Below are 24,765 nucleotides of genomic sequence, written 5' to 3' on the forward strand. Positions count from 1 at the left end.
TTTTCATCGCAATTATAATCCTCGTTATGTATCTGTTAAAAGTTGTTGACGTTGCAATTACTAGGGTTCATATTTTGACACCATTAATGCTAGTTCACCATATCACATCAATAAAAAAAGAGTGAACTTTGGTTTTTAATTTTAGCTCTTTTGATTTTGACAATTGATGTCATATAAATTTATTCCTTTCTTTTAATTTTTTAGATTTTTAGAAACAATTTATTTTTCAATTTTAAAATTTTAAAATTTAAATTAAATGAAAATATATAATATATTTGTGTGTTATAATGTTATTTTAGTATTTTGAAATTAAATTCTTATTTTTGTATAATCTGCTAATTATTAAGTGAATAATTAAATAACTAACTTTAAATAATAAATTTTACCTGAAATAGATTTTAATTTGGAAAATCATCAAAGAAAATTTAAATTTTACATGATTAAACTATAATTAATTGGCTAAAATGGTGAAAATATATATATATAAAAAAAACTGAATCAAACTAAATTATTCTCGATTTTCAATTTCCAATCTTCTATAATTTTGGTTTTGGATCGGTTATTGCACCTGAGCAAAATTGAACCGTTGATCGAATCAAATCGGTTGGTTTGATTTGATACTAAATTTATTTCTAGTTGATTCAATATGTTGTATACCTTCTAATTTAAAATTGCGGATATTTTACCCATAAATGGGATATTTCCAATAAATTTAAAGTGAGTGCGATAATAAAATTCTAAATAGTTATTTAAATGGATTTGAAGCCAATATAAATAGTAAAATTACAAACATATACAAATAGGGCTATAAGCAATTCAAAATTGGTAGGCATTCATCCGCTCCTATCTCTAGTCATGTGATATATTGTTGAAAGATGAAACATTGCAAGAGGAATGCACTAGTACTAGTACAACTATAACCTAAAGCTAATTAAGGTATTGAGTATGATGAGGTCCCATGTTCAATTTCTAGTAGTATATCACTTGAGGCGGTGGCCTAGTAGTAAAAATGTTGATCATTTAACTGTTTGATCCATATTTGATTATCTATGCTATGATCCTGGTAGCTTGACAGTAAAGACGTTGATCATTTACCTGTTTAATCCATGTTCAATTCTCCATGCTACGATCCCGTAGGAAGGGCAATGTCTCCCATATGCCATTAGTGCCCTTATGGGTAACTTTAATATGGTAGTTACTTGTTCAAAATACTTCATGAATATATCTTATTTTTCCTTTTAATAATTATATTTTATTTTTAAGTTTACGATCTTAATTTATTGGCTGGAATTATATTTATCAGATGGACTCTAACGAATCTCGATAAAAATCTCTGTCCAACCTTGTTTTTTCTTTCAAAATTATTCAACAAACAAATTAACATATTTCTCTAAAAAAGAAAATCCTATTTATTACGACAATATATCTGTTCAATTTCTTTCTCTTTGAGCAAACAAACAAACAAATAAAATAAATAAATAAGTAAATGTCTATTTTATTTTCTTTTAGAGAATCATCATCTGACCCGAAACTGCCAGGTTGTACCCGGCTCATTGAGCGAGAGTCCAAGAAAAAAGCCAGCCTCACGACTCACAACAACTCATTATAACAAAGCTCGTTGCCTTTTAAGTTTTAACTCCTCTCCTCGTTGTCATATTCAACGGGCCGACAGCTAACCCGAATCCGGATCCACTAACCTTACCTGAAATCCAACTCCCGAGTCGTCGTCTTCAACCTTTCAAATCCAACTCCAAACATACATATTAGCTTCTTCTCTCGTCGGCCATAGAAAAATAAAAAAAAAAAAGAAAAAAAACTTCCATTTTAGATCTGCTCTCTCTGTTTCTCTGACCTCTTTCGGATTCGTGTATACAAATAAATTGTACAGTGTGGAAAATTACAGAAGAGGCAAATGATTGCAATTCCGTACTTAACAGCGTTGACGACGTACTTTAGCTATGGATTATTGTTTGCGTTTGGTCAAATCAGAGATTTCTTTCGCAAAATTATCGACTGGTGGAGCTCTAATAATCTTCAGGTCTGTCGTCAAACCTCAAATGCTACCTTGTATGATCAGCTTGTGGCGGCTTTAGTTTTATTTGCTTTGTTAATCAGTTTTTCATTTTTCATTTTTATTATTAAGCAGGGATATGCTCCAATCTGTTTAGGACTTGAAGATTTCTATATTCGCCGTTTGTATCTTCGCATTCAGGTACCTAATTACGCATAGTTCTATTGATTAACGGAGTTATGCTTCGATTTTTTGTATATTAGAGCAAATTATTTGAATTATGAATTTTTAAACATTATAGTGAAGTACAAAATCTTGTACTGGAGTTCAATACCTAGCTCAGCTAGTGTTTATATAGTTCTGATAAATTTGTTATCAGAATACTGGAACTTCTTGATTTAGGATCAGTTTAAATGGTGCCATGGTGATTGCTGCAAAGTTATATGAATCTTTTGTTTTTAATGCTTTGATTGATAGGACTGTTTTGGAAGACCAATAGCTAGTGCTCCTGATGCTTGGTTTGACGTGGTTGAGCGTTATTCGAACGACAATAATAAAACACTAATGTAAGATTCATCAGTTGTAAGAGAGTCTTAAAGCATTTTTAGAGCTTTTTTAAAATTCTAAATGTGGATATGGAGCTATTGGATTTAGAAAATTCTGTTTACTGATCTGCCATGGTTGACACAGACGAACCTCAAACGTAAAAAGATGCCTTAATCTGGGGTCATACAACTATCTTGGCTTTGCTGCAGCAGATGAGTACTGCACACCTCGAGTAATTGAGTCGTTAAAGAAATATTCTCCTAGCACTTGTAGCAGTCGGGTGGATGCAGGTGAGATCATGAACTTGTAAAGTACCTTTGCTTATGTACTTTCTCTACTCCAGCTTTAACTATTCCATTTCTCTCATAGGTACAACGGCATTGCATAATGAATTGGAGAAGTGTGTTGCTGATTTTGTTGGAAAACCAGCAGCTATTGTTTTTGGCATGGGCTATGTTACAAACTCTGCTATACTTCCTGTCCTCATTGGGAAGGTGATATTATTGCTACTGACTGCTCTATAGAATCGTTGTCCTCAATTGTTGCATTTTGACTTCTTATAGTTTTTCATTGTCCATCACAGGGTGGTTTGATTATCAGTGATTCTTTGAACCATAATTCTATAGTCAATGGCGCCCGTGGATCTGGAGCTACTATTCGTGTTTTTCAACACAACAGTGAGTGTCTGTTATGAGTTGTCTAGTTAATCCATCAATAAAATAGACATTTCTTTCTTTTATGGATATACTGTTTTTTCAAGCTTCCATGTATTACACTCCTCTAGTTTGTTTGAGTGGTTCGACTTCCATTTAAATGCAAATAGAACTCTCTGACAGTTTTTTCCCACAGATGTTTCTAAACTAGTTTGTTACTTGTAGCACCCTCTCATTTGGAGGAAGTCTTAAGAGAACAAATTGCAGATGGACAACCTAGGACTCACAGACCTTGGAAGAAAATAATTGTAATTGTGGAGGGGATATACAGCATGGAAGGGGAGCTTTGCAAACTTCCTGAGATCATAGCAATCTGCAAAAAATATAAGGTAGCATCAACATGATTGTTGTCGTTTCAGCATCTTAAAGTCCCATATTATGATACATCTGATGGTCAACTAGATTCGATTATTTCTACATTTTGGAATTTCTTTAGTATGTATCTTGTCTTTAACACCTTTTTCCATTTGTATAGTGTTCTCTTCACCTTGCTTGTTGGGATGCTTGCTACTTGTGTACTGTCTGTGACTCATTCTTGGTTAATTTTTTGATAGATAAATCTTTTTATTTGGTAGCCTGGCTTAATAAAAAGTTGCCACCGTGATATGATGATTAATTTATTTCAAAACTAAGAAAAAGACCACTCATAAAATAGCAAAATGCTCCCAGTTCTGTTCCTAATGTAAAAATTGTCTCATTCTTGTTATAGAAGAGAGCTTTTGTCACTGCTTGTTTCATCTTATCCTGGATAAAACTACGAGGAATAGTTTTGAGGTCAATTTTTCTTTTTCCTTCCCCCCCTTTCCATTCTTATCATCTTAATAATATGTTACAGGCATATACATACTTGGATGAGGCTCATAGCATTGGTGCAGTAGGGAAATCAGGAAGAGGCGTTTGTGAGCTCCTAGGAGTGGATACTGCTGATGTGGATATCATGATGGGAACTTTTACTAAATCATTTGGGTCATGTGGTGGATATATTGCTGGGTCAAAGGTTTGTTTTTATGTCTATGTTGTATTTATTGGATGGACTGTTTGTTAGCTTTAGTGTATGTGTAGCCCAATGTTGCTCATTTTGAATCTTTGATGTTGCTGCTATAACTAAGGATATGTTTGATAAGACATTCTCAAAAGTTCTAATTGTGAACTGTCTTGTTACTTTGTTTGGTTACACAAAGACAAGCTATTGTATTCTAATGTAATGTCCATTGGATTATGTATCAGCATTACTTTGGCTAATGCAATGTCCATTGCATATAAATTTATGTCATTATGATCGCTTTACTTTATTATAACACTTCTACTTTCACCATCATCACAACTTTATTATAACACTTCTACTTTACTTTATTATAGCACCTCTACTTTCACCATCATCACTACTTCTTATCTCCACCATTTTTGTTGCCATTTCCACCATCACCACTAACACTAGTGAATAAACTAAATATTTGGAATGAAAATACTCATTACATAGGATTGAATGACTATTTTCCTTTACATCTTATTTCTTATTGCATTACATTCTAGATTGCACCACATTTTACCAAATTATGGCTTTATTTTTCTTTTGTGAGATGTATAAGCATGGCACTTTATGCTTTAAGGTAAAGCATGTAGAACGTCATAAAGTGTCAGGCTATCATACTTTTTACTAGAGAGATTCGAATACTATATCCATTCCTGGCTGACCTTTAGTTCACTTCTGGAGTTATTGGCTCTTTTAGATGGTCTAGTTGACAGCAACATTCTGAACTTCTTATCTGTAACTGTAATGTGTATAAAATTGTTAGGGACATATTCTCAATTGTTTTCACATGACCATATGAAATTCTATTTACTGTTTGGATATAATGATTGAAAACAATTTTAATCATCTCCTGTAGGAGCTTATACAATACTTGAAGTACACTTGCCCTGCTCATCTATATGCAACCTCAATCTCGCCTCCAGCTGCAGAACAAATAATATCTGCCATAAAGGTTATTCTTGGGGAAGATGGTTCTAATAGAGGTTTGGACAGTTGCTTTTTTTTTTTTTTTTTTTTTTTTTTTTTTTTTTTTTAAATCTGCAGAGTGAATATCTTAGAATGGTATATATCATCTCTTTAGTTTGGTTGGGGCTTGAAGCACTTTTGTCTCTGTGTAGGTGCTCAGAAACTTGCACGAATACGTGAAAATAGCAACTTCTTTAGGTCAGAATTGATAAAAATGGGGTTTGAGGTTCTTGGAGACAATGACTCTCCTGTAATGCCAATTATGCTTTACAATCCAGCTAAAATTCCCGCCTTTTCAAGGGAGTGCCTGAGGCAGAATGTAAGTATACGTTGATTCAGTAACTTTAATACGTTCCATATTAGTGGATTTACACGTTTTACATGAATGTCTATTATCTATTTGTAATGTTGTTACAGGTGGCAGTTGTGACAGTGGCTTTTCCAGCAACACCACTATTGTTGGCTAGGGCACGCATATGCATATCTGCTTCTCATACCAAGGAAGACCTGATTAAAGCATTGGAAGTAAATTCTGTAATCTGATCACTGTTTATTTTCCTTTTTCCTGGCTGTTGCTGAATTCATCTTAGTATTTATGCTTATAGAACTTGTGATCTGCTTGATTACCCCATCAGTGATATGTGCATGCACAATCAAATTGGCCACTCACACACATACGATAAGGAATGGAAAGACTCCCTCAGTTTGAAAAGAAATAATAGGTAGGGTACAACCAACAACAACAACAACTAAGCGTTAGTCCGAAACTAGTTAGGGAAACAATAAGTAGGGTAATTTTGATAAAATATGGAAAAGTATTTTTAGTTAGCCCTTCCAAATTAAACATCATGTAACCTCATCAAGGCAAGGACTACTTTTGCAACAGACTATATATGAGATGATGTAAAAGAATCCCTGTCAAGCTATCAAATCGATCCATTAGGAATATACTTTTGCAACATGTCTTGAAGTATGACTTTTACCGCCTGGGGGGGGGGGGTGTTGTTCTTTTGTCAGTGTGTCTCTTATAGCACTTGATAATTGTATGTATTATTTCTTACTATGATTTCTAATCTCTTTTAATTTTTTTATTTGCATTAATTAATATATGAAGTATGATTTTTACATATCATTTGTCTTGAAATAATATTTCATATGTATAATTTCTTACTATGATTTCTAATCTCTTTTAATTTTTTTATTTGCATTAATTAATATATGAAGTATGATTTTTACATATCATTGTCTTGAAATTATGTTTATGGTACATATTAATATATGTCATAAATCTATACCTAAATTCCTCCTCGCCACCTACCCAAAAAAAAAAAAAAAAAAAAAAACTCTTGCACACGCACATTTGCTTGTTCGCATACTCAGAGTTAAAGGATTGTCGGGTTGTGACAGTTGAATCCTTGTTGGTGTTCTACATGTGATTTGTCTAGAAGAATATGTGAAATTTACTGCTCAATGTAACCGTGTGCTATTGTATCTACAATTTTTGTTTTGTAAGAAAAAATAATAGTAATTCAAGATGTGCATTAATTTGATTGCTTGTGAGAAGTGCTTTCTTTCTGTCATAACAAGTCTATTACATGTTAAGCATATTTCTATCTGTATCTTTTCACCATAAATCTTCATTGGGTTTGTTCTCTTCTTCTAGGTTATCAGCCAAGTTGGTGATCTTGTGGGAATAAAGTACTTCCCTGCTGAACCAAACAAGCACGAGGAAGATAATAAGATGGTGAAGCTGGACTGATCGACTTTCCTATTTTTCTTTAACTAATCAATCGTTGCAAGCAGCAGAACAGGAGAAAAGATTATTGAAGCTGAACCAAGTATGTTGCATTATATTCTTTTTTCCTTAAACAATTGGCAGCTGCCCTTTAGCATCACCAGTTGTGTTACAAGCCCTGCTATGTAGTCTGTTGTATTTGCAGTGTAAGGCTTTATCATGCTTTTAAGTGGATCTGAGTTTTGCCTCTATGCTCATTGCTCATGCAAACACGAGCTACCGCTGAGTGCTGCTTGATTTCTTAATTTTTGGTTTATCCTTTGATTATTTTTTTTTTCCATGTTTTCTGATTATGTGTATATATGTAGCTGTACCCTATATTTTTGTTCTGTTTGAAATAGTACTTTTTCTGATGGGAATTGCCATCACTTTGTAACATATATGTGTCGAGAATTCTAGTACTGGATGATTCTCCTTTTATTTGTCTGCCAACATTTTTCGCACTCGTTGCAAAGTTGCTTGCAGAAGCTATTTGAAGTTCCTAATTTTTTGTCATCTTCATTTTTCCTTACATTTTCTGGATATTCTGCTTTATTGTCGACTAATATAATTACAGTGGTTGAAGATTGAACTTATTATGAGACTTATCATTGTCAAATCGAAGTTTTTGTGTAAAAATTACTGTTCAAATAAATGTTTTCAAGAAATTTTTTCCTTTTGGTATTATTAGATACATGTAAAGAGAACATAGTTTATTTAAATTTCTGATTTCGTACCTACTTCCATCAGGCATACACTCTATCACTGAAATATTAGCTTAATGGTAATTTCTAGTTGTTTTTATATGATTATAGTCGTAGATCTAAAATGGCATTTTGATTTTGGATGTGATTGACATGCATTGCTATTGTTAATTTGGCCGAGGATGGATTTTATATTTGGTTGGGAAGCCGAATGCCCTAAATTGCCCAACCAAAACTTTAATTTCAGTTAGATTTTACATCAAATCTAACTGAAATACAAATAAAAATAAAAGGTTCTAAATAAATTAGTTCCGTATTGGATTTTAATCATTTTATGGCAGGAAGTGTATAGTATTTCTAGGAGAACTTGTAGTTACACTTAAGCATAGATAATTGGTTTATACATCAAACTATTATTCTTAACTAAAAAAAGTCTTCCTTTTTCTTTTTTTTGTTTTTAAATGAGAAGACATTGGTGCTACTTGTAATTTTACTTTTGTTGAGCCTAAGTTGATTTTGGTAAAAGAATCTTAAGAATTTCTTTTTACTTTTTGGTTTAGTAAATAACTATTCAATGGATAGAGAAGTGACTCCATTTCTTTTTTTTTTGGGTAAGAAAAAAAAAAGTCCAGCATTTGCCAAATTACATTTAGTATTTTAAAATAGAAAAATAAGTCCACAATAAAGAAAAATTTTAAAAATATATTTTTTACTTGTTTCATCAAACTATATTTTTTTTTAAAGGAAAATTAAAAGAAAATATTCCAGACAATCCCCAAATAAGTGAATGACTAGCCTAATGACAAGTTGGCTATGATTTTCAAAACACATTACATCCAAAAACTGACATGGAAAAAAAATTAAACAGATACGTTTTACATAAAATGTGAAAGAGAAAAGTGTGTCAGATAACTTGAATAATTTCTAGTTATAATTACAAATAAAATCATTCTTGGTTTTTACATTGATGTTACCTTTCCACAATCTTTTGTGCAACAAAAGCTTTTCTCCTGAACCGATACATGAGGCCTCACGAAGTTGGAATAAAGTTGACACTTGTAATGCGTTTGCTTTTTCAAATTTTGACAAGTCTCTCAATTATATTTATAACCTTTTCATATACTCACCTCTTCCCTCCCTAATTGATAGACACATTATTTTTTTTTTATTTGTCTGAAATTATAATTCACTTACCATTTTAATAAGTTAATCTCTTTATCCCAAAATATAAGTCGTTTTGAGTATTTCAAGAGGTAATAAATGATGTTTTTTGGATGTTATTCTTATTTACATTAGATATAATAACTACTTTCACAAGTTACTCTTGCCTTTAAAATAAAGGATAATTTGGTCAAATTACCCTTGATTTTATTATAATTTAGGAGAATTAATTACTTTATTAATCTCCATGCAAAAATTTTAACGACTTATATTTTGAGATAAATAGAGTAGCTAATATGCAGTATCTCTATTATACCCATATGTAATGTTACTTATTAAAGATAATTTTCTTATTTTTATCGATTCCTCTTTATTTTTCACTGCCATTATTTTTTGACAATCACTTTGAAAATTAAAAATGTGAGTATTTACTAAATTTAGTCATTTCCGATGTATATTAACCAATCTTAGATAATTAATTAATCTTGATTGATACAAAAGGTCAATAATAGATTAATAAGTATATTTCACATTAAAGTAAGGATATAATAGAAAAGATACATGCAAATTTACATTTCTGACAAAAATAACTAAAATTTTCTTAATTCTTGTAAAATAGAAAGTATCTATTAAATGGGAATAGAGAATACATAAATATACATGCACACATATATATTTAAACAATATATTTGACCTCAGTTATCAATTGGGAATAGAGAATATATATATATACGCGCGCGAATACATATATATTTAAACAATATATTTGACCTCACTTGGCTCAGCAAATTCACTATAGGAGGTTAAAATGTTTAAATTCCCCTGTATATGTTGTAGGTCATATTTTCTGCATTGAATCTATTGAGGGCGTTTTGACAATTTAATCTACTACAGTGAAAATTTTGTCAAATTCGATTTCGGCCATTTAAAACAATTATATATATATATATACACGTGTCCCTATATTATGCCAAAATTAACTACTCTATCTTCGTATTTTTTAAAATATATTATTTTGTCTTTATATTTTGATTTGTCCAACTATTCTATCTTTCCGTCAATATTTTCGATTTTTACCATTAAAAAGCTTATGAAGGAATACCCTTATTTTCCTATTAAATTTGGATTTTCTACCAACATGTTGATTGTTGTCCATCTGGTCAAAACGAAACAGAAAGGAGGATTTTGAAAATTTTAATAAAAATATACTAGTGTATGAACACCATAAGTGCACAACAAATTGCAGCCATTGTTTTAAGAGTCATACAAACTTCTAACTATAATGGGTGGCAACTCTCTATACAATCTCAATCAGTTTTCAAACATCCAAACAACAATGAATAGATAAAACCAAAATCCAGAAAAAAGTTCTAGTTGAAATCTTCCAAGAAGATGAAATTCTATTACTTCATAATTCAGATAAAAGTGAATTACAGTAATATAAAAAGAAATCAAAAAAACAATGATCTAAAAAGCCAAGATCTACAAAATAACAACACTATTATTCTATCGTCCCCACCACAAATTATAAAGCCATAGAGTCATACCTCATCGGAAACCAAACAAAACTCCATTAACAGCTGTAGTTATCTCCGGAATCTCAAGGTCGTTCGACAACAAAGGGGGAAGGAAAGAGAGGGAGAGAACAAACAAGGGGAAAGAAGACAAGGAATTTCAATCTTTTTGTTTAAATTTAACAATAAAAATAAAAAATATTGACGAAATGACAGAATAATTAGACAGAATCAAAATATAAAGACAAAGTAATATATTTTAATAAATATAGGGATAGAATAATTAATTTTGGTATAATATGGAGACGCGTTTATAATTTTTCCTTAGGGTAAAACTACCGTAAAGAATGATAATTTTCTATATTGGTACTGAAGTTATTTGCTACAATTAAATGTTAATCTTTTAATCAAAATCCGTTGGGTGGAATTATGAGTGTGAACCTGTTAACCCCTAAACCAGTTAATTGTTCAATATTCTTCTCATTTTATTCCATAAAACTGAGTTTTTTTTGTTCTTTTACAGACCCGTAGTGATAAGTTGTTAGCTAAGAAGTTTTTCATTGTTGTGAAATTGAAATTAGAGAATACAGATCGGTAGATGTCATGAGAGAGAAAATTGCATGAAACATAAATGCCGATAAATTTTCTGTGTTATGATCATGTCTATTTTTTTCAGTTTGTGTTATCTTTTGGTTTTAGGATTTCAACATCTCATCAGTTGTTAATGAGATTACTCAAAATCTAGCCGAAGAAGGGAGCGGAAAATTCATGATCAACCTTGTTGATTGTGGAATTCTATTCACTGCCAATAATGACAATCTAAAGAGGATTATTATTTCAAAAGATAGAATTAGAAACCCATTGGCATATCTTGATGGTCCATTGCCCCAAGAATCTGTAGTTAGGACATTGAAGAATTTGGTTATCTTAGTTTCTGCAGAAATCATGGCGTCTCTTGGTTTTCTTTCTAGTTTGATTCATGTCATAGAACCGGGATCATTAGGTGCACAAAAGCTGTTATATCTGCAATTTGTCTTTGCAGCAAATCGGAGATGAAAAAGTTAGTGAGTGAAGCTGGATGCATTCTGCTAGTGATCAGATTGCTTGAGGTTAACTCAAAGAATATTAGAGATGTTTTAACAGTAGTGTGCTTTTCCAATATCAAACTTCTATTAGTGGGTTAAAAAGCAAAAGGTAATTAGTGCAAGCGTTAAGGTAATTTTGCGAGAGAGTAGTAATTGATCTCGTCTCATTCATTACCTCATACACAAATTTGCATGAACACCACGTGGCTTCTTTCCAGGCTTGGAATCCAGTTTTTGCTGCTTATACAAGAAACAGGACTTGCGATAGTAATACTACTAGAAAGAAAAATAAAAAATTAACTACAATTTACAAATAAAAAATAGAAAGACATGCCACCTGTGTAATTTATATTCCCATTTCTTTATGGGTTGTTTCTCATTATAAAAATACTTCTTTTCTAATACTTATAAAAATAAGTTCACTTTTTTCTTTCATTTATTTTAAAAATTACTATAATTTTATTTTATTTTAAAATAATTTTTACAGTTTCTTACTTTATATATATCTCTATTTAATACGTATTTTTATCAATAAATATAGTACTAATATTATTAACTAAAATTTGAAAAATTGACCTTTCATTTTCTTAGTTTAGAAACAAACTGTAAAGGCATATTAGGGGGAAAAAAACTAATTAAGCAATATAGTTTAATCACAATAATCGTGTTAATTAAACTAAATTTATTTTTAAAAAGAATAGTTTTTAAGATTAATAATAATCATAAATATAACAACCACATATAACCCCAATCATAATAAAAAAAAATTTTAATTATAACCACTCAAATTAATGCAAAGAAAGGAAAGGTACGAAATTTATTAATTATTATTACTAGAAAGGATTAAAGTCTCTTAAATAAATGGTCGAATATTATTATATATCTTTATAGATGATGAAAATTTCTATCGAAAATATTATCTTTTAAGTTTCTGACACGATACGAGTAAAATTAAGCTCTACTAATGAATTGAAAAATAGGTGGATTAACATGAAAAGAAAGCTAATATCATAAAAATTGATTTTACAAAATTCTATTGATATTAATAAAACTTTATTTTTTTATTGATTTATAAATTTTTTTTTTGAAACAATTGTTGATAATAAATATCAATTTATAAGAAAAGTAGAATTGTAAATGAGATACGTCAAGCAAAGCATACAGTAATGGGATTTTTTTTTTTTTTTTTACATATGTAATTCAAATTTAAGGCAGGTTAATATTCAAATAAAATCTTATTAATAATTCTTAATTTTATTAATAAATTCACTGAAAATTGCCGTCGTAAATTTAACTGCTTATTGGTAATTGTAGTTAATTCTTTATTTCTAAAAATTAAAAAATCTTATAATTTTAGAAATTACATGGATTATTTGATGTGTTTTATTTTTTAAGTAAAGCTCATATATTTCATTTTATAAAATTCATATTATTTAATTTTATATAGAAAAAGCAATAAATAAAAACAACAAATGTCATAAGAGCAAAACACTCAAGAAAATAGAATGATAGGTTTTGAAGCGAAGAAAATATATATTATATAATAAGCGGTTTTTATTTCCCACCTTCAAATTCAAAAAACCACCCTTCTCTTTCTTTCTCTCTCTCTCTCATCAAGAGACACAAAACAAAAGAAAGAAAGAGAAAGAGAAAGAGAGTGAGGTTTTTTCTTCACATGGAAAGACGGAGAGTCCAATAAGGCACCAAAACGCCATTGATTTCTGTAGACAAAGCAACAGAACTTTTTGAACACCTGTTTGCTCTTCACCCTCCATTCGTCACCTTTCTCTTGGCCATTCTCTAACCACCATTTCCCTATCCTCCTTTCTTTCTCATTTCATCATTTAACCCTAGTTTAGTTACACTCACCAACTCAAATCCAACCATCTCCATCCACATCTCCCTTTTCCTAACCATACATTTATAATATTTCTTCTCCAAACCCTACCACTGTTGTCATTTTCTTTTTCATTAGGGTTATTTTTATTTAAATATGTAAATGACAACAAGAAAATATCTACTGGAGAAGAAGGGAATGCAACAAGCACAAATGTAAAATCTTCTTACTAAAAATAGCAAAAACTAAATTAAAAAAAGAAAATACTGAGTCTAACCCAATAAATAAAGAAAACCCATCTCTCTCTTTCTTTCTTTTAGCTTTCTCTTTTAAGTTTTAACCCATTTCGCGTTTGCCGAGCGTCGATCACCGGTAGAGTTTGAATCTGATCATTCCAGTTACTGTCCATCACTGAAATCTAAAAACAGAGACTACTGAGTCTTTTTCCTTTTTGTGCTTTTACTATATAAGAGAAGAAAGAAAAGGCAAAGATAAACCCTAAGCTAATGATGAAGGAACAAGGGGCGGGTCATGAGAAACCCGAGGCGCGTGCTTGGATGGCAGGTGGAGACGTTGTTACTGTGGAGGGGGACAAGGCAGACGACTCTACTACTACTACTAATAGTATTACGGATGATGATGGGTCGGATCGGATCGGGTTGACCCGTAATGAGGTTGTTGCTGCTGTGTTGGGCTTTGGTGTCATAAGGAAGAAAAGGATGCCTAGACAGAGGAGACCATCTTCCGCCATTAATCACCTTTTTTCTTTTGCTAATGCTGCTTCTGCTTCCTCTTCTACGAACATCACTACTACTGCTACTTCGCACGTGCCTTCTCCTCCACTGCATCACCTTCCCTCCTTCCCCGCACGTGTGAGCACTTCTTTTTTTTTTATATTTTCTTTTTAAAATAATTGGGTTTTTCTTTTTATATATTTTGGTTTTTGCATACTGTTTTGTTTCTCAAGGGATTACTCTCAGCTGAGGTGAGTTCATTTGTTACTTAATTTTATCCTTCAATTATTCCTCAGTTAATTAATTAATTTAATTTCTTCTTCTCTGCTGTTATTATTATTAGGCTTATAATTTAATTTCCAGCGGTAATATATATTTCAATTTTTTACTAGCATATAGACCAATTTCATATGTTTCAGACAATTTTGTGGATTTTGAAACTAAAATTTACATGTTAATCTATATGATCACAAGCACAATTTTTTTTTTTACATTTATATATTATTCTTTTCATTTTCTTGTTACAGAGACAACCTTTTCTCAAATTTATATATATATAGGGAACTATGAAACTAGAAAACAATGATCTTGGTAATTCTGTTTTTCTTGCAGTCATGACCAAAGTTGTTATTATTCTAATTTTTCCCTTTTCAAAGTCGAATGTGTTCAAAACCGATTCTTCCAGTGTAAAAATTAAAAAGAGAAAAAACTTTATGGCAAGACAAATTTGAGTTTTGCATCCTGACAAGTAATATAATCATATAAATGAAATTGTTGATCTAAGAAGAGATTTTATAATTTCGGGTGTGATAAGTTATTTCTTAGTTTGATTAATTTAACACATAATTGCATTGTTAATTTATTCCTTAATCAATAGTTGCTTGTAAGATTTTCTCAAAAAAAATAAAAACAAAATGCAACTCAAGGATATATGCACTTGCCTACCATTGACATTAGAGTAAATGGAGTTTCCTGAGAATTTCGACATATGGCTAACCGAACAAGAACACGTATTGTCCGCGATTTGGAGGACTTTTGTAGTTTGGATTTTATTCCATTAATTTCTGGAGTTACAAAATTTAAGTGCCATTTTTAGATAGGTATGCTTTTTTTTTTTTTTTCCGACGTAATATATTTTTGGAATTATATATAGGGTTGCATACCTCTATTTCACTTATAAAAGCCATTTAAAATTTAATAACTTTTTACTGTTTCATTAATCCAATGCAGTATTTTTAATTAATTCAATGGACTTGTGCAGTAAAATTTTTTGCTAATTCTTCCTTGTTTGCTTGTGGTTTGCATATTTGTACTCTTTCCGGTAGAGAACCAAAAATGGAATGATGCAATTAGAATTTAAGCATTTGAAATTTGTTAATTTCTGCGCGTGTACTCGCCGTTGTTATTGGCATTTTTTGTTTTGAATGTAGCAAAGATCTAAGGAGTGAATTTCATGATTGTTTTGGTAGTATTCGTATATGTATCTTAGCAATATTTTGCGACCAACAGCATGTCGGAGCATTGGTATTTCATTTAATTGGATATATATCCTTATACAATGTTTCTCATTTACGTTGTAGATTATATTTCTATTTTGATAAAATCTTCGCCATAATGACCCAAGATGTTCCTATGCCATAGGTAATTGACCAAAGGAGATTGAGTTTCCTCTTTCAAAAGGAACTTAAGAACAGTGATGTAAGCTCCCTGAAGAGGATGATACTCCCAAAGGTCTAATTAGTTAATATTTGTATTTCCCTACATTACGTGTTAAAGATTGTATATATATGTTCTATGACCTCTCTTTTCATAATCATTTTTAATTAATTAACTCGTAAACTGAAGTATGCCATCTCAATAGCAATTACAACTTTGATTTCCATTTCTTTGACTCCTTCATGAAATCCTTATATCTACTAAAGGTTATGAGATTGTGTTGCAGAAAGCAGCCGAGGCACATCTCCCTGTCCTTGAGTCCAAAGAGGGGATTTTTATTAGCATGGATGACTTGGATGGTCTGCATGTTTGGAGCTTCAAATACAGGTTCTTTTTTTTTTTTTGACAACTTATACCATCACGACATCTAAAATTCATTTTGATAAAGAGGAAATTAATTAGATTGCTCAATATAACATAAGAAAGGAAACAAAATATTGCGATAAACTTATAATTTCTTTATATTCTCATTAGGTACTGGCCTAATAACAATAGTCGGATGTATGTACTTGAAAACACAGGTATAAGCTTCATTCCCTTATTGCTTCTCAAAATTATCCTTTAACCATAATTTTTTTTCTGTTAGTAATAACCATCATCCTTGTATTGAATTTCGCTAGGCGACTTTGTTAACACACATGGATTACAACTAGGAGATTTTATTATGGTATATAAAGACATGCAAAACCAGAATTATGTATGTTTCTTCTCTTCTTTAGTTGCATTTTTTAGATGTATTTAAAGGCGTTACTAATAGAAGCATATAATTTTTATGGTTACTCAGGTAATTCAGGCTAGGAAGGCGTCGGATGAAGATGTATATGCTAACATAGCCATGACTGCGGTCAACGACATATTTCTTCATGATTATGAGGTTAATAAATCAAGCTCCTTTTATATGAACTATCCTATGGTGGATAATACCGGCTTGTCATTTATCTACGACACAACCACCATCATCTCTAATGACTCACCACTTGATTTTTTGGGTGGATCGTTAACTAATTATTCGAGAATTGGGCAAATGGAAAACTTTGGATCGGTCGAGAACTTGTCACTCGACGAATTCAATTAGGTTCTGTATGTATATAAGGTAGTGCATTTTGTTAACAAATGGGTCTGCACCAGCTCAAAGTATAAGAAATGGAGTATGAATGAGACTTCATTTTGCACTAATTAAGCAGTGTACTTATTTTAAGTGCCCTATAATTGTAATAAAGGGTAGCAAGTGTAAAAAACTTGTGACATGAATTAATATCAAATGTGTGCTTCTCTTGAACTGATGAAACTGGTAATTTATACATTCTGATTGTTTAATACCTTATTATTCCCCTTGGCCATTTGTTTCTTTCCTTTTTACTAAAATAAGCTAGCATAGAGGAAAATCTTTCATTCATCACCAAGTTAAGCAAGGTCTAAATATTATTATCTAAACTGAAATTAGATTACCAGGGGTGTGTATATATATTTGTTTGGTGGAGTAGAAATCAAAACTTAAATAATATATTATAATTTACATTTTTCTATCAACAAGCCCGTCTAGCTCAGTCGGTAGAGCGCAAGGCTCTTAACCTTGTGGTCGTGGGTTCGAGTCCCACGGTGGGCGTGTGCATATGTCTTTTTTTTCCTATGCCAGCTTTATTTATTGCTATGTCATTTAGTTTTGTTTCCATAACTTTTTCAAAGGATCAAATTATTATTTTAAACCAATGAATGGCTTTTCTTTATTTATTTTTCTAATTTATTTCAAACTCTTAAAATTAAATCAAAATTCCTACATTTTATATCAAATTATAATTTTTTTAGAAGGATCAATTTATAAATTTAAACCAATGAATTTTGTGCAACTATTATTGTTAAATTCATATAATAATCTAATTTTTTACTAAAAATTGTACTCATTTTTATTTTCAAGTTCTAAATAATAACTCTTATAGTGAAACATAAAAAAATAAAATACATTTGAGTATAGCGGATAATCTTTATAAGATTAAGAATCCAGTTTGTTAAAAAATATTTTAGAGGAGATAAATACGAACTAAATCCATGAAAAAACAACAATAGTAATAATAATATTATTACTATTAGTATTATTATAGTTATTATTATTTATGACATGATAATAAAAATTGAGAGTATTTAAAAATAAAAGTATCTCTCATAATTCGTATATTATTTCCAACCATGGAAAACAAACTAAATACACCACAAATTATAAAAAATTGAAGCTTCGGATGAGGCAGCATTTGGTCATTGAAAAATCTCACTAATATAACAAATATTAATTGTCACAATTATACTAATGTTTTGAAAAATATTTTCTATCACTCAAATATGATAATTTAATTTTTCTGTAATATTTTCCTAAAATTCTATTTGTCTATAGAAGTAATTTTTCATCAGTATCCAAATGCGACCTTGGTTTAATCTAAACATTAAAAAGTGATGACGTGGTCAACCTTTACTGGACAGAAACAAATTAACTGTTCTGTAAAATGAAGGATCCGATCCACTGCAGTGTATACACAGCAGAAACGAATACACTCTCTCTTAAATAAATATAAATAAATAAATAAACAATAACGAACAAAAATTAATGGAAATTTCTTCTCCTCCATAACGAGAAAGGCTCTCTTTCTCTGTCTCAGTCTCTGTCACCTTCCTTCTGTGCGTATAAGCTTCGAAATCGAAAGAAGAGGACAAAAGAAACAAAGTAGAAAAAAGATAACAATGGCTAGTAGATACTGGATGGTGTCTCTGCCTGTTCAAAACTCGGCTTCCACTCTTTGGAATCGTTTACAAGATCAAATCTCTAAGCATTCGTTTGATACTCCTCTCTACAGGGTTACTTTCACTTCACTATCCTCTTTTTCTCTTATCTTTCAATCCACTTTACCTGATCTGATTTTCGATTACTCAATTTCATTTCTTTTGATTTTGTGTTTTTCCTTTCCCTTTCAGTTTAATATTCCTAATCTCCGTGTTGGAACTTTGGATTCTCTTCTCTCTCTCAGCGACGATCTCTTGAAGGTATCTGTTTTTTCCGTGGCTTTTGCAGTCTCGCCAATGCTAAATTTATTTAATTACCCTCTTTGATTCATTTATGGGATCGTATTTGCTTAATTTCTTATGAAATTTAGAAATGGAAATAGAAATTGTCTAATTTGTTTTGTTTTTGGATTGTATGATTTTATATTTATAGGTTTCAATTCGATTTTGATTTTAGGGGTAAATTCATTGGTATTGTAAATTATGATTGATTCAATTGAATGTGCAGTCAAATACCTTTATAGAAGGAGTGTCTCACAAGATCAGGAGACAGATCGAGGAATTGGAGAGGGTGTCTGGTGTAGAGAGCAGTGCTTTAACTGTTGATGGTATACCTGTTGATTCATACCTCACCAGGTAATGTTTAATGATTCATTGAACTATGGATGTGAATTAAAGTTGAAGAATTTTTATTTTTATCGTTTTTATTATTATTAATTATTTATTTTGGATTTTGTGATCAATAGGTTTGTGTGGGATGAAGCAAAGTATCCAACCATGTCACCGCTAAGGGAGATTGTGGACAACATTCATTCTCAAGTGGCAAAGATTGAGGATGACCTCAAGGTGATGATTATTTTGTAGATAATCAAACAGTTGGTTTACTTCTGATGCTAGTTTCAAAGTAAGACAGGATGAAAAACTAGGAGCATGATGCCATAAGAAAATGCTATGTAGGGAGAGAAGCAGCATCATGTCAATTGATTTACCTTAGCATATACATATATAGGAGAGATATATTGGTATATTTGTTTTGTAGGTTTTCATTTCTCATTAGTTTTTCTTTTTGTTGAATGAATTGCTATGATTACTGTTCCCATCACAACAACATAACATATTCTTGAATTTCTACATTTATGAAGCACAACTAATTGTCTGTAACCAATTTTTTTTTTTTTTTCCCTCCAACGTAATTGAAAGATTTGTTTATGGATTCTGTACTCTGGCATTTTTACTGCCAATTTTGTATCTTGTTGTTTATGGATGAGCTATTTTTGCATGATTGTAAATGGCTTTCGACATTATTTGGCATTCTCTCCTGCATTGAATGGTGAAATGCTGAAGTAATTTATTGATCATTTCCCTAAGAAATAAAACCTGGTTTTGACTAGATGATTCGAAAGTGTAGACCACAATTTAATCCATGTAAATAGGATAGGAAGTTTGGAGTTCTAAGTTTTGTATATTATGTTAGGTTCGAGTTGCGGAGTATAACAATGTGCGAAGTCAACTCAATGCCATCAACCGAAAGCAAAGTGGAAGGTATTAGCGTCCATTTGGGTATAATTGTGGATATAGGGTTACCATATTCTTGTTCCCTGTATAACCAATGTCTTTCCATTTCAGCTTAGCTGTTCGTGATCTCTCCGATCTGGTGAAACCCCAGGATATTATTGCTTCTGAACATCTTGTAACCCTCCTTGCAGTTGTTCCCAAGTATTCACAGAAGGACTGGTTGGCAAGCTATGAAACTTTGACTAGCTATGTGGTAAAATTTGTTTTTCCTTCACCCCGCGAATTCTTAATCCATTGATTGCTGCTGTGTTTGTTATCCTTAGTAGCATAGTTCACTTCAATTCTTCATTTATCCAATGAAACTTTTGACTAGCTATGTGGTAATTTTTTTTTTCCTTTGCCTGTGAATTTTTAATCTAATGGTTACTGCTGTATGTTTGTTGTAATTATTAGCATAATCACTTCAATTCTTCATTTGTCCTAACATACCCCATATTGGATGAAGATAATTGGACATGATATGACTCTTTGCTGTTTGGCGGTTAAAATCAGTGTAAACATGCGTGCTTGTATTAAATGCTTGTGCAGTTTCACTTGAGCCTAAGAAAAATAACTTAGTAGGGTAATGCAGCAATGCAATTCACTTGGGTTTTGCCTGGACCTATCTAGCATAACAATTTCTTGGAATCTGGTGCAGTTTATTTTATTGGCACGGTTTTGCTGCTTCTGCTTGATTTGTCTGGCTTGGCTCTTACAGGTTCCCAGGTCCTCCAAGAAGTTATACGAGGATAATGAATATGCTCTTTATACAGTAACACTATTCCGTCGCGTTGCTGACAATTTTAGAACAAGTGCTCGTGAAAAGGGGTTCCAAGTTAGTATATTTTTAGCATTGGACTTGCTTTAGCATTGTTGCATGAATGCTTTTAAGAATAACACCACCTCATGTTTTTATACAAATCTGGCATCTTCATTTGAAATATCAGCATGAGTAAGAACTTGCTCTAAATTATTGAGTGGGTAGGGATCTCTAATTTATGGTTGTGTCTGTTTATCAATGTGGTCCAGATTCGTGATTTTGAATATAGTCCAGAAGCACAAGAGGGTAGGAAGCAAGAGCTGGAAAAATTAATGCAAGACCAAGAAAGCTTAAGAAGCTCTCTTTTGCAATGGAGCTATACCAGTTATGGAGAGGTAATTTTGTTTCCTTTCTTTTCCTTTCCTTTTTCCTTTTTCTTCGAGATTATATGATTCTGACTAGGTTTGGATTAATCTACCCTCATTTGTTTGTGGTGGATAGAAGTTAGATGAACTTAAAGATTTTAGGACAAACTTGGGGGATATAAGTTGGGGAATTTTAAAGTTTGGAATGGGTTTGATTAATTGAGGTTTAAAGGAAATAGAATAATTGCTTGAATTTGGGGGTACGGAAGTCTCTGGTAGTAAATATACTCTTGGTTTGATACTGATGAATTGATGAGATAGTATAAGTATGATGATAGTTTGTGGATTCTATCTTATAGTTGTTTTAAACCTTTGATGAGAATGTCATATGGCATTAGCTCTAAATTGCCATAGTTGAGGGCTAGCTGGAAATGGTTGCCAGAAACCTTTTTTGTACCTCAGCTGCATGATTGTTGGCAGAGTATTACGAGACTATAGTACAAATGCCTGCCAAGTAAGACTATAAGAAAAATGAAAATGGAAAATGGGACTATTAATCACAATGTTTGTGATGTGAAAAGTTGTTTGTAGGCACCAAGCTATCACAAGCTCTGTATACTTCTCCCTTGCTGACGAGCTCTGTAGACTCTATTTTTCTGTTATCATAGATTACTTTTAATGCTTGATACTAACATTAAAATGCATGAGACTGTAATAACTCCAAATTTCTTGATGTTGTCTAAAATTGCATGTCTAGCATGATTGTGTAGCTTAAATTAATGGATCTTATGAGATGTTCTCTATAAGAGAGGATTCATGGTATTAACCAATGTTCCTCTATTATGGTGCGCCAAGTTGAATTGTAAAATATTTGGTTTTGTTCTGATGATCTATTGGAACTATGTGCTCATGTAATTATAAGCCACAGCTAGTGTTAAAGTTATCCTAGGATCATGTTTTACCAGTCTTCTGAGCTCTGATTTGGTTTTTTATTGCGGGTAAATGATTACCGCCAAATGGACAAACCTACAATTTACCATCTTCAGGATAGGGATTTTGTTTTCTTGATATGTTGGGGTTATCATATCTTAGCTGCCTCTTTGGACTTTAGAATCACAGTATTCTTCCTCTGATGGGCTATTTCATGTATTTTTATATGATTTAGGCCTATGGCTTTAGGAGCCTGGATATATTTATCCAACTAAATAGGCTAATGCCAAAACACTAGCCTAAGTCGTACTCGGAATTGCTCTAATCTTTGTCAATAATTATGACTTGTCTTTGCATTCTCATATTTCTGTTAAGTGTTCACAAACAAAAATCTTCGTTTCTATGTGTGTCATGGCAATTCTCTTTTAAGCTGGGTGGTTTATTTCATGCAGGTTTTCAGCTCCTGGATGCACTTTTGTGCAGTACGCGTTTTTTCAGAAAGTATTCTAAGATATGGATTGCCACCTTCTTTCTTGGTAAATACTCTTTATATTTTAATTTTCCATGAATTTCATAATAAGCATTTGTTTCTCACCAACCATTGGTTATTGGGATCATTTCAGTCTTGTGTTTTAGCTCCTTCTGCGAAAAGTGAGAAGAAAGTGCGTTCAATCCTTGAGGGATTATGTGACAGTGCAAACAGGCAAGTTAACGTGCTTTTAAATGTTTTTTTCACATATATTGAATGAACTTACCATATGATCACTAAAAACTACTACTTGAGGTTGATTTGTAATTCATGGGACTCTGAATTACTTTTACACATAAATAGTTGACAAAAAATTATCCAGTTCTTTCGTAGAAACTCTTACTTGAAGCACACTTTTTGGTTATTTTTGGAATCAAATGATATTACTCTGGATAGTGTGGAAAGGTTTGAGAGGACTGCTCTGTGCATAGACGCTTCATCATATATTGAGGGGACTCATGATCAAATTCTTGCTTTATAGCTTTTAAGAAATTCTTCTTTTTTTTTTTTTTTTTCAAAAGATTCCTACATTAATATGCTGCATCTCTGAGAACATTTCATCAATAACGTCTTTAAATTCAAGAGCTATCAAGATTTCAGAAACTGATTGGGTAATGCTAAACTCACTGCTTGAAATGTCAAGGAATGTGTTATGATAGATGAACAAAAAAAAAAATTCTATTTTTCTGGCTGCGGCAGCCATGGAAATGACAATTTCAGTATATTAGTCTTTCTACTGTGTTTACTAATTCCTTGATCTGGTTTTTCTGGCACCTCTCTATAGAGCATCAATCTCTTACTTTCTCTATCTCTCTCATTTTCTTTTGACATTCCTGAGCAACATCTCATTGATTTATCATATGGTTGCTATACCAATTTCATGACTCATGAGTTTACTTACCTTTAAGTTGTGTTTATGATGGTGGCATGTCATGCATGAGTGCTTCTCTTGCCCTACATTCTCATTATCCTACCTGTTATGATAATGCAGCACATACTGGAAATCAGAAGATGAAATTGGAGGCGGGATGGCAGCACTTGGAGGCGATGCGGGTGCTTACCCTTATGTGTCCTTCACAATTAATCTTGCTTGAACCAGGCGCAGTCCAAGTTCATCATCTCTCCAAAATTCCAGGTCCAAGGAGTCTTCTTTAGACAGCAATAAATGGACACGAATCATGATACTGTATATTAGTATTGGATAGATCAATTCTTTGGTTTATTTACAATTGGAGCATGTGAATGAGCATGTGAATTTAAGTGGAGTTGGTTTTAAGAGTGAGGGAATATCTAGTAATTATCGTTATAAATTATGTATTCTAATTTTCAGGCTCTAACTCCAGCAAAACAAGCTTATGGTAATTTGCTTGATGTACTTAATTTATTTGTATTATGATTTATAATGGCTTGCAGGATTTCTTGCTGTTTGTTCTGCTTCTTATCGAAACATTATTTGATGAAACCAAATGGACAAAGTAACTATAGTCCCTGAACCGTACACTAATTTTTTGAATCAAGTAGTTCAATGGTTCACAAATCATAACCGAACTGGTAATGGTTAATCAGTTTGGTTGCATTTGATTTTCGGTTTTTATGAACTATCATTGCTTCATGTTAAACATGTTAAGCTGTTGAACTTAACTTTTTTGTTTGTTTGTTTGTTACGTGGCTTTTTTTTTTTTTTTGGTCACAACGAGAACTTTATTGATGCCAAAAGTAGAACGCTTGAGAAATTTTTGAACCTTCTCAAATTTGTGAATTTACTGAAAAAAACTACATTGCTTTTGACAACGTCGTAATTCGGAAAGTAAAAACGAGTTCACAAATGCATACTTACTTTCCTGAATTTAGAACTTTCTGCAAATAAAAAAGATAATGAAATTTCATAAATATTTTTGAAAATAATGAACCTTACGAATTTTACCTGAAGACCATTATCTGGATGCAAAAATGGTTATTTTGCTGTTGTTTTTAATTTTAATTTTGGTGATATTACTGGGAACCTCAACTTAGTGATAGAAAATCCAATTCGCTCATGTAATTAATTGTTACCTATTGGACCAT

At 31.7% G+C, this 24,765-nt stretch overlaps 3 protein-coding genes and 1 non-coding gene across 4 annotated transcripts; all 4 read left to right on the plus strand.

Moving 5' to 3' along the window:
• The first annotated feature begins 1,639 nt into the window (after positions 1–1,639).
• Positions 1,640–7,559, plus strand: LOC149499305 (long chain base biosynthesis protein 2a). The gene is made up of 12 exons (XM_089725473.1): positions 1,640–2,038; positions 2,147–2,212; positions 2,489–2,577; positions 2,702–2,847; positions 2,927–3,051; positions 3,141–3,234; positions 3,436–3,599; positions 4,106–4,267; positions 5,160–5,286; positions 5,422–5,588; positions 5,687–5,794; positions 6,933–7,559. Exons 1-12 carry the CDS (start codon positions 1,913–1,915, stop codon positions 7,026–7,028), a joined length of 1,470 nt encoding a protein of 489 aa, XP_089581599.1. The 5' UTR covers positions 1,640–1,912; the 3' UTR covers positions 7,029–7,559.
• A 6,024-nt stretch (positions 7,560–13,583) lies between these two features.
• Positions 13,584–17,054, plus strand: FUS3 (AP2/B3-like transcriptional factor family protein). Its single transcript, XM_020677892.3, has 6 exons — positions 13,584–14,216; positions 15,720–15,809; positions 16,021–16,121; positions 16,269–16,315; positions 16,415–16,491; positions 16,579–17,054. The coding sequence occupies exons 1-6, from the start codon at positions 13,851–13,853 to the stop codon at positions 16,867–16,869; spliced, it is 972 nt and encodes a 323-aa protein (XP_020533551.2). The 5' UTR covers positions 13,584–13,850; the 3' UTR covers positions 16,870–17,054.
• Positions 17,055–17,327: 273 nt separating this feature from the next.
• TRNAK-CUU (transfer RNA lysine (anticodon CUU)) lies at positions 17,328–17,400 on the plus strand. The gene has a single exon. It is a non-coding gene; the product is annotated as a tRNA-Lys (tRNA).
• Positions 17,401–18,379: 979 nt separating this feature from the next.
• On the plus strand, positions 18,380–24,116 carry DET3 (vacuolar ATP synthase subunit C (VATC) / V-ATPase C subunit / vacuolar proton pump C subunit (DET3)). Its single transcript, XM_012211942.4, has 11 exons — positions 18,380–18,638; positions 18,756–18,824; positions 19,072–19,199; positions 19,310–19,409; positions 20,038–20,105; positions 20,190–20,331; positions 20,836–20,952; positions 21,147–21,272; positions 22,625–22,708; positions 22,796–22,875; positions 23,693–24,116. Exons 1-11 carry the CDS (start codon positions 18,525–18,527, stop codon positions 23,793–23,795), a joined length of 1,131 nt encoding a protein of 376 aa, XP_012067332.1. The 5' UTR covers positions 18,380–18,524; the 3' UTR covers positions 23,796–24,116.
• The last annotated feature ends 649 nt before the right edge of the window (positions 24,117–24,765 follow it).

Source organism: Jatropha curcas, chromosome 1, assembly GCF_041381405.1.
Source record: "Jatropha curcas cultivar XTBG-Jc1 chromosome 1, XTBG_Jcur_1.0, whole genome shotgun sequence".
Lineage (NCBI taxonomy): Eukaryota > Viridiplantae > Streptophyta > Magnoliopsida > Malpighiales > Euphorbiaceae > Jatropha > Jatropha curcas.

What these genes read in the sequence shown, in the direction of transcription:
- LOC149499305 (XM_089725473.1), top strand. Translation starts at nt 1,913, where the DNA reads ATGATTGCAATTCCGTACTTAACAGCGTTGACGACGTACTTTAGCTAT. An exon ending in TCGTGTTTTTCAACACAACA is followed by an intron (nt 3,235 to 3,435) that starts GTGAGTGTCTGT and finishes TGTTACTTGTAG; the next exon opens with CACCCTCTCATTTGGAGGAA. An exon ending in GGGAGTGCCTGAGGCAGAAT is followed by an intron (nt 5,589 to 5,686) that starts GTAAGTATACGT and finishes ATGTTGTTACAG; the next exon opens with GTGGCAGTTGTGACAGTGGC.
- FUS3 (XM_020677892.3), top strand. Translation starts at nt 13,851, where the DNA reads ATGATGAAGGAACAAGGGGCGGGTCATGAGAAACCCGAGGCGCGTGCT. An exon ending in AGAGGATGATACTCCCAAAG is followed by an intron (nt 15,810 to 16,020) that starts GTCTAATTAGTT and finishes ATTGTGTTGCAG; the next exon opens with AAAGCAGCCGAGGCACATCT. An exon ending in GTATGTACTTGAAAACACAG is followed by an intron (nt 16,316 to 16,414) that starts GTATAAGCTTCA and finishes GAATTTCGCTAG; the next exon opens with GCGACTTTGTTAACACACAT.
- DET3 (XM_012211942.4), top strand. Translation starts at nt 18,525, where the DNA reads ATGGCTAGTAGATACTGGATGGTGTCTCTGCCTGTTCAAAACTCGGCT. An exon ending in AGATTGAGGATGACCTCAAG is followed by an intron (nt 19,410 to 20,037) that starts GTGATGATTATT and finishes ATATTATGTTAG; the next exon opens with GTTCGAGTTGCGGAGTATAA. An exon ending in GATTGCCACCTTCTTTCTTG is followed by an intron (nt 22,709 to 22,795) that starts GTAAATACTCTT and finishes GGATCATTTCAG; the next exon opens with TCTTGTGTTTTAGCTCCTTC.